At 41.1% G+C, this 16,001-nt stretch overlaps 1 protein-coding gene across 4 annotated transcripts; it reads left to right on the top strand.

Annotated features, from left to right (window-relative positions):
• Nucleotides 1-419: 419 nt before the first annotated feature.
• Nucleotides 420-15,635, top strand: HSF2 (heat shock transcription factor 2). 4 transcript variants are annotated; one of them, XM_053973201.1, is made up of 13 exons: nt 420-692; nt 3,987-4,095; nt 4,306-4,433; nt 5,799-5,923; nt 7,924-7,999; nt 9,158-9,219; nt 9,334-9,418; nt 10,234-10,445; nt 11,741-12,013; nt 12,598-12,703; nt 13,622-13,681; nt 14,287-14,353; nt 14,718-15,635. In XM_053973201.1, exons 1-13 carry the CDS (start codon nt 504-506, stop codon nt 15,005-15,007), a joined length of 1,782 nt encoding a protein of 593 aa, XP_053829176.1. In that variant the 5' UTR covers nt 420-503; the 3' UTR covers nt 15,008-15,635. The 4 variants fall into 4 exon arrangements, with proteins under 4 accessions (XP_053829176.1, XP_053829177.1, XP_053829173.1 ...); XM_053973198.1 differs by lacking the exon at nt 420-692 and adding an exon at nt 735-1,435; XM_053973202.1 differs by lacking the exon at nt 13,622-13,681.
• Nucleotides 15,636-16,001: the final 366 nt, after the last annotated feature.

Raw genomic sequence — 16,001 nt, 5'->3', positions numbered from 1 at the left:
TTGGCTTGGATGCTCCTGTTGCGCATACGCCCTGCGTGCTCATGTTTTTGAGCTGACTAGCTTTTTTCCACCTTTCTCCCAGTCGGTTCGGAAACGCTAGGCTGGGATAAAGCCTTGGAAAGCCCGTTCCGGGCACTCGCCCGCCTTTCCCTGGGATGCGGAGCGGGAGCGCTCCCTCTCACCCGCCCGCCTCCCTCCGCCGCGCCCCCGCCCCTCGCCACGCGCCGCTGCCCCGCCGGGAACGTGCGCCCGCGCCACGCGGCCCCGCCCCCCGCCGCGAGACGCGCCCCTATTGGCTCCGTCCCCCCCGTGCCGGCGCTGTTGTGACACGTGAGGGCGGCGCACGTGGGGACGTTATGTAAGGCGCAGGGGGAAGGGGCGGGGCCGGCACGCGCGCGAGCTGCGGCGCCGCCGCGCATGCGGAGTGGGGATGAGGGGGCGGGGCCAGGCCGGCCTGGTTGTGCTCCTTCCCGGACAGAGGCCCCGGAGGCTCCCGAGCGACAATGAAGCAGCAACAACAGCAGCAGCAGCAGCCGCCGCCGCAGCAACTAGCAGCAGCCCCGCAGCCTCTCCTGCAGCCTCTCCTGCAGCCGTCGCCCCCCTTCTCCAGCGCAGGGGTCCCGGCCTTCCTCATCAAGCTGTGGGCTCTGCTGGGCGAGACCCCCAGCAACCAGCTCATCGCCTGGAGCCAGGTCGGCTGCCCCCCCCCCCCCCCCCCCCAACCTCCTACCCGGCCGCGTGTGGCGGAGCCCCCGCCATCACCCTGCGCCATCGGGGCCTGCTGGGGACCTCGCCGTGCGCGTGGGGAGGACGGAAAATCAAGGCACGGCCACATGGCTTGGTTGGGCTCGGGCCGGGCCGAGCCGAGCCCAGCTGAGCTGCTCGGCAGAGGCCGGCTCGCTCCAACCCTCAGCCTCTCCCTTGTTTTGACCGTGGAGTAGGAGCTCCGGTGCGCGCCCTGGGGCGCGTCCCCAGCACCCTTGCGGAGGGTGGGGGTGTCTCTCTGGCGGCTCTGACTGAGCAGGCTCGGGCGTCCATGGGCGGTGGGAAGGGGCCCGGGAGCCGGAGGATTTTGATGTGCGGTAAAGGAGCCGGCGTGCGGGGAACGTGGGGCTGCGGGGGGGGATTTCCCATCGCGGGATGCTGGGTGCGCCAGGAACGGGGCTCGCCCTCCGTGAGCCGGGGTTTCGGGAGAGCTCCGGAAGATGGGAAGAGCGGCGTGCTCAGGCCTGGTGTTGTTTCCTGTGTGCTGCTCGCGGGGCCGGATCCCGCAGGGGCAGTGGGGGGCGGCCACGTGGGGGATGGCCGGGGACTTCCCGGGCTGGGTGTCCTGCCTTCCACCTGCTGGGGTGGCGGGAAGGGGATGGGCTACGGAGGAAGTCGAATTGGGCACCAGTCTTTTTACAGTGCAACGAAGGACTGGCAAGTTGCTACAGTGAGCATCTTTGACAGTTGTGCTAAAACCTAAGCACATACTCTGATAATTGCTGCTTCATTTTTTCCTTATATGCTGTTTTCAATAAAATCTTGTTCTCAAATCGTATCAATATCTTTAAGTAGTATTGAGTTAAACTCAATTGAGAGCTCCTTATTTTAAATGTTCTAGAAATATTGAAATGTCTTAAATATTTTACTGAAAATGGTTTACCAGTACCTTCAGCCAAAACTTCCCAAAGAGGGAAGCAGGAGGCCTCAGTAGATTACGGCAGCTTTTCTTTCTTTTTTTTTCGTTTTGTTTTGTTTTAGGGTGGGAGTTTTTTGTGGTGTTTTTGGAGTTACTTTGGGTTTTTTCTCTGCTTTTTTTTTTTTGAAGAGAAATACTAAAGGCTGTATGAAGATTGGTATTGTCTACATTAAAAATGCTGGTTGTGCTGCCTTATGGTTTTAATGGAGAATTTCCAAATCCATTGCTTATGTTTATCTCAAGTAAACATATAGATACCTGTTAGGTATCCTTGTGTTATTTTTTTAATTGAAACAGTAAAAATAATTGTTTGAGATTCTGCAAGGCTGTTTCTAGAGGGGAAGGTCCACCCATCACAGTTGATACTCTTAGCAACCAGCAGTTCTTGTAGGGGGAGGTGTTGGGATTACTTGTGATATGGGTGAGGAGTAGCAAATGAAGCACTTGGAAGACTGTTGTATGCTGTAGTCATTGGCACTAGGAGTTGACAAACATATTTACCTGTGTAGTGAAGCTTACAGGCTTAACATCTGTATGGCTTTGTGTAAATGACTATCAGGACAACAAGAGCTCGTGGATGTGCTTGGCCTGGACAATGTCAAAGTGATGATAAAGTGAGGCATCACATGGAAATTGTCTGTTGGTGTCCCAGGTCACTCTAGTGTCACCTAGTTCAGCACCTCACTTTGTGAATTTCACATTGGCTAAAATAGTCTGTTCTTGCTGTTTCTTTGCTTCCCCTTTTTCTTCCACTGATTGATTCTCAGCAGGTGGTAGGTAGGCATTACTGGAAGTTTTAATCTCCCTACCTTCCTCTCAGTGTTAAGGCCTAAGTCATCCAGTGGAGAACCATTTGTTTCTGATGCTCCCTGCTGATTTGCTGGAGCAAGCTGTTGTGGTTTAACCCCCGCTGGCAACTAAGTACAGCTCAGCCACTTGCTCACTTCCCCACACCCTGGTAGAGATAACTATTTAGAACTGAAATTAAGTAAAGTATATGATAACAGTAATGAAATAGAAAGAAAACACAAGAAAAAGAAATGCCCAATACAGTTGGTTACCACCTGCAGGCCAGTACCCAGCCCATCCAAAAACAGCAGTTGGCCCTCCTGCTGAATAACTCCCCCAGTTTATATATTGGGCATGGTGTTCTCTGGTATGGAATATCCCTTGGCCCAGTTTGGGTCAGCTGTCCTGGCCATGCACCTTCCCAACTTCTTGTGCACCTGCTTGCTGGCAGTGCTTGGGAAGCTGAAAAGACCTTGACTTAGTGTAAGCACTGCTCAGCAACAACTAAAACATCAACTTACTATCAACATTATTCTCTCACTGAATCCAAAACTCAGCACTCTGCCAGCTACTAAGAAAAAAATTCATTCTGTCCTAGCTGAAACAAGGACACCTGCCTTTGGACACCCTCCTTCATGTGGTCTTACAGTTGGTTCTTTAAGCTTCTTGGGATCACAGAGCTGCTGGCATTTGAGGATAAGAGAAGTGGCTCATTAAACTAAAAAGACCTCTTAAAAAGATGTAGGAAAAGTGTTGACATTTGTTGAAGATAAGACTTTTTATTAACTACAGGGTGAGAGTATTGCAGATGTGTAGACAAAACCTAAACCATTTTGAAGTAGGTAATTTGCATTCTGCCAATTACTTGCCCTGTAGTTAAATGGAGTGCAGTCATTGAAGAACAAAGAGCTCATCCTTCCATTTTAGTTAAAGCCTGTGGATTAAATAAAAGATCATTCTTTAAATAAAAGATCTGGCATTCCAGAAGGGGAATCTTGCTTTAGGTGGCTACCTTTTTGGTAACTCCAAAACCGAGTGGACACCCTCACCTCTTTGACAGCTCCATCTGCTCTACAGGTCTTATCAAACCAATCATGCTTTTTTACTGAAAAGCAGATGGGACTGTCAGCTGGCTGTTGGTATTTTTTCCTCACTCAAGTTCTTTGTTAAGATTCTTTACCAGATCTTCAAAACTACATTCAAAATTGATAGTATTTTCCTGTAGTGAAACTGTGATAATTGCTGGTAAACAATTATTTCATATCTTGATAAAGCAGTGTGTAACAATAGAGATGTTCCCCTTCTGATACAGGTAATGATGTAAATTGATAGTGCTCAGTTGCTTTGCAACTGCAAGGTTTGTATGCTTTCTGTTTTGGAAAATTGTAGGCAAGCAGATCAGTAATGTACTGCATGCACAAAGGAAGCATTCCAATCTGGTGATTAATTCTAAAAGCCCAGTGTGTTTTCTGCTATGGTTTTTAAGTAGCTTAATGTGTCTCTCTCGTTTTAGAATGGAAAGAGTTTCTTGGTGTTTAATGAACAGAGATTCGCAAAAGAGATTCTTCCCAAGTACTTCAAGCATAACAACATGGCAAGCTTTGTCAGACAGTTGAACATGTGTAAGTTCCTGGATTTTTGCATTCTAGCACAGTTCTAAATCTTGTACATAAAAGTTACGTTACAATTTCTTTTGAGCAGTGGCTTTGTGTTCTCTGCAACTAGGATACTGTCTTATCCTCAAAATTGGTAACAGGATAGTTGGGACGGCATACTTGGAATTTCTTAATGTGGGTTTTGAGGTTTTTCTTTTCTTTTGTTTTTTTTTAAAGATGGCTTCCGTAAAGTCGTCCATGTTGATTCTAGATTTATCAAACTGGAGCGAGACGGTCCAGTAGAGTTTCGGCATGCATATTTTAGGCAGGGCCGGGAGGACTTGCTGAAACACATTAAAAGGAAGGTTAGTGAAAATCCAGTATGTGGAAAACCTGTACTCTTAAGTATTGATGAATAGCTAAGTTCATGTCAAGTTTAACTGCAGGATTGTGAGTGCAAATAAGTTCAGAGTTTATGGAAACAAACTGCCCTGCTTTCATTTATATCTTGATCTTGTTTAAAGATACTTTGGGGGATTTGACAAGGCTTTTTTATTTACTTTGTTGTTATTATAGTAAAGTTTCACAGGTGGCAAAAAAAGTGTGAGTTACGTAATATGACAATTTGCAAATGAGTATTAGAAGTGCAGAGCATGCTTTGACTTTACCATCAGCAATATAAGAAACTGCTCATTTATGTAGCTTGTTTCAGAGCAAAGCTACTGTAAGCATTAGACTTTACACCCAAGAGAACAGGGCAAACCTATAAACACATTTGTTATGCTTCTGAAATGTGCTCTGCTGTTATTGAGTCAAGTGGATATAGATAGCAAGTGGAAATCTGGCAGATGAAACTGGATGTCATGGTTAACTCCAGCCAATAGCTCAACCTCACACTCGCTCACTCCCCCCATGCCAGGATGTGGGAGTGAATTGGGAGAGTAAAAGCGAGAAGACTCATGGGTTGAGATGAAGGCAGTTTAATAAGTAAAGCAGAAGCTACACACACAAGCCAAGCCAAACTGGGAATTCATTTACCACTCCCCATGGGCAGAGAGGTGTTCAGCTGTCCCCAGGAAAGCAGGGCCCCATCACGTGTAGTGGTGACTTGGGAAGACAAATGCCATTATTCTGAACATCCCCCCACTTCCTTCTTCTTTCCCCCAGTTTTATGTGCTAAGCATGACACCATGTGGTATGGAATGCTCATTTGGTGAGGTGGGGATAACTGTCCAGCTGTCAATTTTTTGTGCAGCCCCAGCCAACTGGCTGGTGGAGTGAGATAAGAAGCAGAAAAGCCCTTGACTCCATGTATAAGCACTGCTCAGCAGTAACAAAAACATCTCTGTATTGTCAGCATTGCAGCTGACACAACTGCACAAGTCCAAAACACAGCCCCATGTTTGCTACTATGAAGAAAATTACCCCATGCCAGCCAAAACCAGCACAGAGTGATGTACTTGCTATCACCAGGTTATTGTGATGCAGTTATCATGAAGTCGAGCACTTGGGAAAATGCCTGAAGAGTTGGGAGTGTACACAAATATTTGTAACAACTAAAGCTAATAAGCTGTGTTTCTGATTTTGGGGTTTTTGGATGCTTGGTTTATTATTAAATTAAGTGCATATTTTGTCAACATTAGTAAAACAATATTCTTGATACCCAAAAGAGAATAATAGTTAAGCATGAGTTAAAGGAAGTGTTGTTTCTGGATTCTAATTTTTTAAAGGTTTCTTCTTCGAGACCTGAAGAAAACAAGATAAGTCAAGATGATCTCTCTAAAATAATATGTAGTGCTCAAAAGATGCAAATTAAGCAAACGGCTATTGAAGCTCAGTTGTCTCTTTTGAAGAGGTAAGTTGCTTCATCAGTATCTCATCCTTAATGCTGAATAATAGTGATACTAGGTACTGGACAGAGAACTAATTCTAGGTGTCTCTTGATTTCTGGTTGCCTAATTTAAATTATTGCTTTAGAAACATAAACTTCCATAGAAAAATTGCTTTAAAATTTAAATTTTTGTTATTATTGAAAGTTACAGGCAATATTGGTGTTTGCAGACCTGTCTAGTAGTAGGCAATTAAATAACACCTTTAATAGTTCCATATAGATGCTGAGTCTAAATATTTAAATCAGCTCTTAGTATAAAGTATGCTGGTTTTTGTCTTCAAGTTTTAAATATTTACTGTATTTGTTTTGAGGCAGAGTTCGGTTTGTGCAGTTTGCATATAATACTTCTGTAGGATTAGACATTAATTAATGTCTTTGCTCATTGTTTTTATTTTCCTATTGTTTTTGTCCTCATTCCCCCACTGTTTAAAATTGTGGAAGAGTTAATACCTATGAGAATATGTTTGGAAATCTAATTTGGAAATTCATTAGTTAGGTCATTGACAAAGAAACAGAATTGAAGATCCAAATGTATATAGAGTTTTTGTAGAATTCCATAACTGTCTGCTTAGAAATTATGATTTATTCTCAGCAGTGAGAGATGTGGGTCACAAATCACTTAATCCTTCAGAATATGTAGATATAGACAAGATATGTGAGCACAAGGTCATGCACTGTAAGTCACATCACCTCAATAGAAACTCTTATTAGAATTTCTATTTCTTCTTCTAGAAGATGGTTTCATGACAGTGTACCTCTGTGGCAGAGGTCACCGATCAGTTCAGGTTTTACGAAGTAAATTCTTTCATTTCTAGACTTCAGTTCTAGTGACTTGAGTGGTAGAATATTCAGAGGCAAACTTCTTTTGCTTAGGCATAGTCTGTGTTAGAATCTGACCAGTCTAGAATAAAAATCATATTTGCCGTGTCGAAATCCTAGATGAATTTGGGTTGAAGGAACCTCAGAAGGCCATCAGGTCCAAACCGCTGCCCAGAGCAGGGCTGGCTTTGATTGAAATGACAGCCAGTTGCTAATGAGCTGACAGTTTGTAGAGATGAAAACATAGTGGTTGGTCTCGGGCATCCATGTTGTCATCCCATCAGTTTAAAGTGATTGAAATAGAAACTGGGACTAAATCAGAAGACCTGGACCTACAAAACATGTTGATAAAGGTAGTGAAAAAGCTGAGAAAGTTCAGAATTCCTCACTTCTGCTGTTAATTTTGTGATGGAACTGTACTCTTAAATTGTATGTTGGATATAGGAGCACATTGATGAGCGAGTAGTACCCTGCATCACACTGCATATGAGTGCTGTTTTTGAAAACTTGGTTTAAGGTTTCCTCAAACCCCATGCACCAGTGGAGTTTGCTTCTTTGTGTTGAAAATTAAACTACAAAAGGAGGAGTGTAGTATGTTGTCTACCCATATTTGTTGAAGCTTTTGGTACTCATTATCTGCCTCTTAGTATGACATACACTGTGGAAGCAAAAAGGCTTGTGGTTACAATAGGGCAGTTTTTACACTGTCTCAATAACTGGAGTCCTGTGAGTACTAGAAGAACCAAGGTTTCTAAAACGGCAGTGTTTCATGAAAAATGCTACCTCTGACATGCTCCTGTTATTTTTTTATCACTTAACATGCCTGTTTGCTGGAACTAATAGAGGTAACTGTTAAATGCTGATAGTTAATTTTTAAATGCTAAATGTATGGGTGACGATTATTGCCAGATTTGGGAATTTAATTTTTTTTCCCTTAAAGGAGATGGAAATTCTCTGCAGGCCATTAGTTGTGTTTGGGTCTCTGTTTCACAGTTACTTTTCAAGGCTGCTTGCTGCCTGTGTGACACTCCCACACCAACCCCCAGTCTAGAAACACATTTCAGAGTTTTAATGAAGCCAAATGATCTTCAACAAAAATTAATAACTAGTTTTAGTGTGACTTTTAAATCATCATTTTTAAACAGGGAGAATGAATCCCTTTGGAGGGAAGTGTCAGAACTGAGAGCAAAACACTTGCAACAGCAGCAAGTTATTCGAAAGGTAAGGCTTCATTCAAGTGTCATGTGTGCTTGAGTGAGTGCTTCTGAAGTAGGAATGCTTTGCCATGTTACCTTGTCTTGCCCTTACTCAGTTTATGTCAAATCTCTTTTTAATAGAAAAAACAGCAGGGTGGTATATGATGAACAAACCCTAGTGATACAAACATTCAGGGTATTTTATTGCATAAATAGAAAATAAGGTCAAAGTCTTGTAAACATTTTCAAAGAGGCTCAAGAACATCCTACGTCAGTCGCTAAGTTACCCTTAATATGGTCCTTCCATTTTTTATTACTTTGGGAGTCAGATGTCTAATTCTCTGTCAGCTGCTCAGGAGAAACTTTCTCACTGCAAGAACTACAAGATTTTGTATTGGAAGTTCACTGCTGCCCCACTTAACTGACCTACTGACTGTATATTCCTAGTTACCAAAGGAATAGATAATTGAGTGGAACTTATTGATAATATGTTAACTTAGATTATTTAACAGTTAGATTTATGATCTACCAAAACTGATAAAAATGCATAGATCTATTTTTTTAACATACCAGAAGGGGCATCACTGCAAGTAGCCTTGTAACAGAGACTTAGTGAGTTTTTTCCCAGTTTCTTCAAGACAGATACATACTTTAAAGCCTTAGATTTAAAGCATAAGAGAAGGAAGGCTAACATTTCTAAAGGAAAGACAGCTTATGAATACTGTTAATTGCGCATGTATTTTTTTTTTCTGAATGTCAAAAATGCATTTCACCAGAACCAGTATTTACAGATAGAGGTTATGTATATGGTCCACATCCCTATATGCATTTTGTCATTGCTAATTAGAATTCTTTTATCATTTGAGTTGATGCCTGTGTGTTTTTCTGTGTATTGTATGATGTCGTGTAAAAGCTGGCTCTTATCACCTGCTATGTGAAAAGTCTTTCTTTAACAGTTGTTCTTTAACAAAGTCTTTCTTTAACTATTTAAATATTATCAGCACTGGTTTTTACCTTGATTTTTAGGTTTTCTGAACAGCTCTGTATAAAAGTTATTATACAAAGGAAGTGTTTCGCTGTTTATAGATTTTATTATTGGTGTCTTTTGTTATAAGATGCCTTGGTACTCCAGAAAAACAATTACAAAGTAAATCAACCAACAGTAGTGTTCTCTTCCTTACAGATTGTACAATTCATTGTTACCTTGGTGCAGAATAACCAACTAGTGAGCCTAAAACGCAAGAGGTAAATATGGTATTGAAAACTTTCTGTCCACTTGATAAACTGACAGGCTTTGATGACTAATTACCAAAGAGGTGGGTTTGAGATGGCCTTCTTACTTTACTCTTTCTGATGTAGGCCTCTACTTCTGAACACTAATGGACCTACAAAGTCGAATGTATTTCAGAAAATTGTGAAAGAACCAGCTGACAGTAGCCACCATGTAAGTTTTCTATTATGGGTACTCTCTGTTTGGATGGAGTGCAGGTGGGCAGATGGATCAAATGTATTGTTGTATGAAGACTATAAAGCAGGTCTGTACTGAGAGCTGTCAGCTTGTACAAGTGATAGGCTATGTTGTTTCCTTTCAGAAACTGAAGGTGTTGATAATGACCATTCACTTTCCAACATAAGCACGTATAAACCAGTTACTTGTGTATTAAATACATGATCATGCTGATAGCAGTTTGCTTTTAAGAATGGTGCTATTAGAAATAGCACGTGTAATGTTGCGTTGTTATCTCTGGGAATGTGGCATCCCTGGCCCCATATAGGGACAAGGGTCCAATGTGTTGCTCTGCAAGGCAGCATCCAACCTAGCAAAATCATGTCATGTTCCTGTTACATTTGAATGAGTCACACCACTGAAAGTTTTCTGCTGTCTGAATAATAATTGGCGAGGAAATTGTTAAAACAAGTGCTGTAGTATGGCACTAGAATTAGTAGCTTTATAACAAAGTACTGTTTAAAGAGCAGTCACCGTTTTAATATTTTTAGTTCTATTATCTGAAAGTGTTAGTATAATTTTATTTCTACGCCTGTAGTATTTACCAAATTCTTTTTCCTGTAGCTGTTATTCTCCAGCTTGTTTATTTACTTGTATGGCTTTTCATATTAAACACAGATCTGTACACACAAAGTGTAGAAAAGCTCTTAGACTTCATTAGATGTGAAGCGTTGTAAGATACAATGATAACTGTGAAAATGCTGAAGCTCATTGTCCCTCTGTGTCCTGACTCTTACAAAAATAATTCTCAGGTACCTCTCAACAGAAATGAGGGCTTAAAACAAAGGGAACAGATTTCAGATGACATTGTTATTTATGATGTCACTGAGGATGTGGCTGAGGAAGAACATCCCGTGGCTGAGGAAGAACATCCCATGGCTGAGGAAGAACATCCCATGGCGGATGAAGAAAATCTTCCTGTTACACCAGAAACAAGTGAAGATAACACTTCAGATTCTTCCAAGTAAGAAGTTCAAGAAGTTTGTGTTGATAAATTGCTTTCAGTGTTGTACAATATGCACTAATTCAGATGTCTTGCATAATTTTTTAGTGAAGTGGTTAGAATTATTCAGCACTCCTGCACGTACAGAAACTTCGTCTGTGAATTCACACTAGCTTTTGATTTATTGACCCTGGATTTGTTCAAAAATAGTTAATTGGCTGTTGGAGTTTTAGTATGAGGAGGATAGATGGAAATTGGTGAATCAGCTGGTATTATTGCATAATGGTTAAATATACTATAGCCAGACTAAGAGCAGTCTTCTTACTTTTTGGTTATGTGTACAGACAGGAACAACTTGCCTTGTTTTTCCAGGTTTTTGTAGAGAAAAATTTACATGTGGTGTTAGTCAGTTTTTGGTATGGTCTTTGCATTATGCCAATTAATTTCAGGGTTCTGTTTTTTTTACAGTCCAGTTGTTTTTTGTGATGGTGTTCCTTCCTGTCTGTACTCCAATAGTACAGAAATTCTTCATCTTTCAGCTACAAGCAAGTTGAAACTTGGTCCAGGGATTTAGATGCAACTCTCTTCTTCAGTAGCATTGGACTGATAGGGCCTGTATTATACCTCAAGGAAAAAAAATGTAGTATTTTTAGTTTATACTTGAATTGGCATCATTGTTCTTGCTCGGCTGATGCCTGGGAGTGCATTCTCTGATAGAAAAGCTTAATGGGAAAAAGGCTGTGATATTGAGGCAACATAACTAACAGCTTCTTAAGGGTTAAGAACCAGAATAGGGATGAAAACTATCAGTTGAGGCTTGCTCTTGGTTTTCAGGTTTTGTTCCTAGTATGCATAATAAGGTTAACTACAAACCTGTCGACTGGGATGCTTTGTTATGGGTGCTCCAGAGTTGATGCTGTTCAACAGGAAATAAGCAAAATATAGACTGTCTGTCTGGCTTGATGACTTTGTATGATTTGGTACATACTTCACATTTATATGCAAGCTTACAGTTGTTCTAATGACAAAAGCGTCAGCGTTGCTATTGCTCTTTAGCAGTTGGTTATTGCAGTCTGGCACAACAGTGTCTGCTAACTGATCTGCATTAATTGTATTGATCATTACAGAACTGTATCAATGGAAAACAGGTATTTCGAGTATCTTGCTGTGTTTAGTATTAAAAAGCAGTAGAAAAGTTTATTTCCTGATAGTAGCTTGAATAGTAGCTTGACTAAAGTGAGAGATAACTAAACCTGTGGAATAATACCCATTTAAATGTGTATGAAATGCTGTAATTAATTTATCTCACATTACAGCTGTAGCTACCATTCTCCTGATATTGTAATTGTGGAAGATGATAACGAAGATGAATATGCCCCTGTAATTCAAGGGGATAAAAACACTGAATCAGTTGCTGTCCCAGGTAATGATCCAGCCAGCCATGTCAGTGACAGCACAAGCCCACTCATGTCAAGTGCTGTACAGCTGAATAACCAGTCAGCTTTAACTGCAGAAGACCCAGTCTCTGTGATGGATTCCATCCTCAATGAAAATGGAGTAATTTCACAGAATATAAATCTTCTTGGAAAGTGAGTAATCTGGTCTTTTATATTTTGTAGTATTAGAACTGATTATTTGACTGAAGTAAAAAGAACTGAATAGCAGTTTCCACTGAGAACTTTGAACTTGCAGGCTACTGTTATTCCAGCCAATTTCTGAAGATCCTTCTATTTTAAGTATTTTAAGATGCGACCTCTGATTTTAATTGTCAAGTGAGTGAGTTGAGATGTTTAATCTGGCAGTGTAATGTTGTGGAGATTGTTTAAACTGTCAGGATTTATTTTTGTCACTCCTGCAGGTGGATCAGATCCATTAGGGCTATGCATCTCTGAGATGCATAGAGAATTGCATCTCTGCTAATGTCATGTAATAGTGTTATGTTGGTGTCATTCCTGTGATACTTATTCCAGAGCACCTGTCTGCTGATTTGGGTTCTCCTCTAAAGAGGCTAAAAGTCTCCATTTTTTTCCAGAGGTCATTTCTTGTGAAAGACTTAGTTCATTCTACTTCTGGTTGATTTTTAGATGCATGTAGTACATCTGTGTAAAGCTTACTTAAGGATTTCTCTTACTTTATTAAGGGATACAGCAATAAAATACTGTTTGCCTTCTAGAGTTGAACTTCTGGATTATCTGGACAGTATCGACTGCAGTTTAGAGGACTTCCAGGCTATGTTGTCAGGACGACAGTTCAGCATAGATCCAGATCTCCTGGTTGATGTAATTTTGACTTAAGTATTTTCATAATAGGCTATAGAAGACATTTGTGTGTGTTGTTGCTTTTTAATATGGATTTAAATCACAAATTATCTTTTTTTCCTTCCCTTTACAAAGCAAAGTTTAAAATATTTCTGAGTTTCTGGAGCACTGGTATAAGTCCTAATGCTATACCACTGCTCAAGTAAATGCTTAAGTTTCTTATTGAACAATGCCTTTCTTAATGAAATAATGCTTATATTTGTTGTGATGTGAACTTAAATGTCAAGTCAAGCAATACTCTTGTTTGGAAATAACCCAGCACATAATCTGTGGTGTTCTCAATGAACTGGGGTTAAAAAGAGCCTTCCTCCCTGTAGCAAGACCATGTAGCAAGGCTAGTGGCAGGGTGTTGTCTGCCATGACTCACACTGTCCCCTCTCTGAAGTGCTGTTCCCTGTCCATCTGTTACTTAACCCTAACCTGGGCCCCAGTGCATGAGGTTACTGGGTCCTGGTGGCTTCTGAACCTGCTGGAGTGCCTGTTGGTCCCTCCCACTTCACTCTTAGAAGTAGCTCTGCCCTCCACTTACTGATGGCTCCTTCCAGCTTGGTGTCACTTGCAACTTAAGTTCATCAATATTGTAGGCAGAATTATCCATGCAGCAATATGAGTAGAAATTGGTGTTTTAAGACTGCAGCAAACGTGTTAGATGCCATACAGTTGTTTCTTTTGTGATCAGGGTTCATGGAATTCCAAACCATTGCGATCCAAAGCTAGATTTTCTTTGTAAAAGCAGTAATTGCCTGCAAATAGACTCCAGTCCTCATAGAGGGTGGAATAAGTAAAGGGGTTTTTCTCACACATGCAAAAGCAATGGTCTTGTATTCTTAATAGCAACACTGAGATACCTAAAACTTGGATGTCTTTTGTCTTACTCAGCTTTTTACAAGTTCTGTGCAGATGAATCCCACAGATCATGATCATATCACTAATACCAAAGTAAGTCTTAAATCCATTGCTCAACATACACAGTAGTGAGAGATGCAAAATTCACTCATCTTTTGCTGTTTTCTTTACTGGAATCATGGCACTTTGTGCTCTGGCTTTGAAGACTTGCATGAGAATAGGAAGACTGCAGCTGAGTTCATCCTGTTGGGCTTTAAACAGCAAAGGAAAAAACACCCTAATTAATTAGTAATGTCCTTTAAAACTTGTATTACCTCTACATTATACCAGTCTCTTGACTTTTGTATCCCCGAGATTTTTTTATTTGCAAACATGGTATGCACTTCTATCAGAATAGTTTCATCTGTATTGTCTGGTGGGAAAAGAAACCAGTAATAAGCAGTGAAGCAAAGATGTAACACTTTGAATTTGTCCAGTTCATTTAAAGCATTAGTTTTGGTTCTTGCTTTGTAGCCTGTGTTTCCATTTTGTGTTTTCTCAGCCAAGGTGTGTTAGTGTGGGTAATACTGATTATGCCACTGCATCTTATCACAAATAAAAAAATGTCTGTCGTAGTCATTTAGCTGTTCTCCAGTGGCATTGGAACAGGCTTTAAAAGTCTTTAAAAGTGCATTTTAAAAGTTTGCTTTTGTTCCCAGGTGGAGACAAAGGGAAAAGAAACTAACAAGAATAATGCTGGTCCAGCAGCTTCACAGGAAATGCAAGGTACTAAGCCCAGATCAGATTAGTTGTAGTCATCTATTGAAACATTTCCACAGTTGAACGTTACTCTACAAGCCATCTCAGTTATTTATATCAGCTCCTTATCTGATTTTACGTTATGCTGATAAATAACCAAAACACAATACTTAGTATATTTGCTTTTTAGATTTTTGTCTCTGCACTAGACGCAGAGAAACTGATGTTTTGAGGGTGAATCTGCACTAATGTTACGCATGAACATAACAATTCTTTAAAAACACAAACACCTATCTTTTTTTAGTAATTATTCTTTAAATAAGTACTGTGGGTTGGCACATGTATTCAGTGACACATGAATTGATATTCTGGGGTTTTTTTTCCCTCACAGAGAAGCAGCTGATACACTACACTGCGTTTCCACTCCTTGCATTCCTTGATGGAAACCCAGGCTCTGCTGTTGAGAGTGGTGCCTTCACAGCTGAAACTCCTTCCACTCTTGAAAAATCCCTGGAAGGGGATGAGCTCCTGGAGAGCAGCCTGGATCCCCAGCTCACCCAGAGCAAACTGGTGCGTCTGGAGCCACTGACAGAGGCAGAGGCGAGTGAGGCCACCCTCTTCTACCTGTGCGAACTTGCCCCAGCACCTATGGACACAGACATGTCCTTCATGGATAACTGATGTGAGGGAGGTTGTATATATAGTCATGAAGATGAACTATTTATTTAGAATATTGTTTGGTATGGGAGTTTTTTGTACATCACTGTTTTATGTAACCAGATATGTGGAATCTGAAGTACCTTTCCTATCTTACACAAGCAGTTGTTTAGCTATGGAGGTAGACAAGCCACCAGGCACAGCTGGCACTGCTGAGCCAGGCTCCTGCTGCACTGCTGTGAATTGCTCGTAACGCAAGTAATCAACACTTGTCAATAGCGAGCTTTGGTTTATGGTTTCTTATACTTCTTGTCTTACGTATGATGACATAAACTAGTAGTGTATGGTTAGGGAACACTGACTTCCTGTATTTTGGGGGTTTTATTTTTTACATTTTGTTTAACACACATGAGGCTTTTTGGGGTGGGGGGACCAGGACCTGATGTAGGCTTTTTTTTTCCCTGCTTCAACTGGGAACAAAGTGCCTGTACCTTGCTAAATCTTGGTTCTGCCTTACTTTCACTTCAGTGGAAGTGCTCACACATAGCACAAACTGGGGAAAAGTGATTGACAGCTGCCAGGCCCCACGACTGCATGAGTACTTTTAACTTGGACCATCTATGCTGACAAAATAAATGTTACTTAAGTGTGATACTTGTCAAGAGTTTGTCTCTTATTCTGTGTGCTAGCTGGTTATGGATTTAACAGCCTCTTGTTTTCCTATCGTAGTAGCTGTGCAAGGTCTGCTGTGCACAGTTCCTGGAAAAGTTTCATTACCTCCAGCCTGATGGGTTTATTGATAAGCCCCCAAAACAAGAGAGAAACTGGGTTTCAGTAACTTCATACACACAACACAAAAACCACATTCCGCAATTCTGGTAGTGGATTGAAGATTTTTTTTCCCAAAGGAGTAATGTGGCCACTTGTACAGGGACCTGAATCCAGAGACAGAGCAGTCTGCTAATCTTCTGAATTCACCAACTTTTTGTTACAGGATTCAGGAACTGCTGTAGTAGAA

Source organism: Vidua macroura, chromosome 3 (genome assembly GCF_024509145.1).
Source record: "Vidua macroura isolate BioBank_ID:100142 chromosome 3, ASM2450914v1, whole genome shotgun sequence".
Classification (NCBI taxonomy): domain Eukaryota; kingdom Metazoa; phylum Chordata; class Aves; order Passeriformes; family Viduidae; genus Vidua; species Vidua macroura.
Note: the sequence above shows the minus strand (reverse complement) of the source record. Positions and strands in the feature narration are given on the sequence as shown.

What these genes read in the sequence shown, in the direction of transcription:
- HSF2 (XM_053973198.1), top strand. Translation starts at nt 1,037, where the DNA reads ATGGGCGGTGGGAAGGGGCCCGGGAGCCGGAGGATTTTGATGTGCGGT. An exon ending in AGCAGCAAGTTATTCGAAAG is followed by an intron (nt 8,000 to 9,157) that starts GTAAGGCTTCAT and finishes TCTTCCTTACAG; the next exon opens with ATTGTACAATTCATTGTTAC. An exon ending in CAGCTGACAGTAGCCACCAT is followed by an intron (nt 9,419 to 10,233) that starts GTAAGTTTTCTA and finishes AATAATTCTCAG; the next exon opens with GTACCTCTCAACAGAAATGA.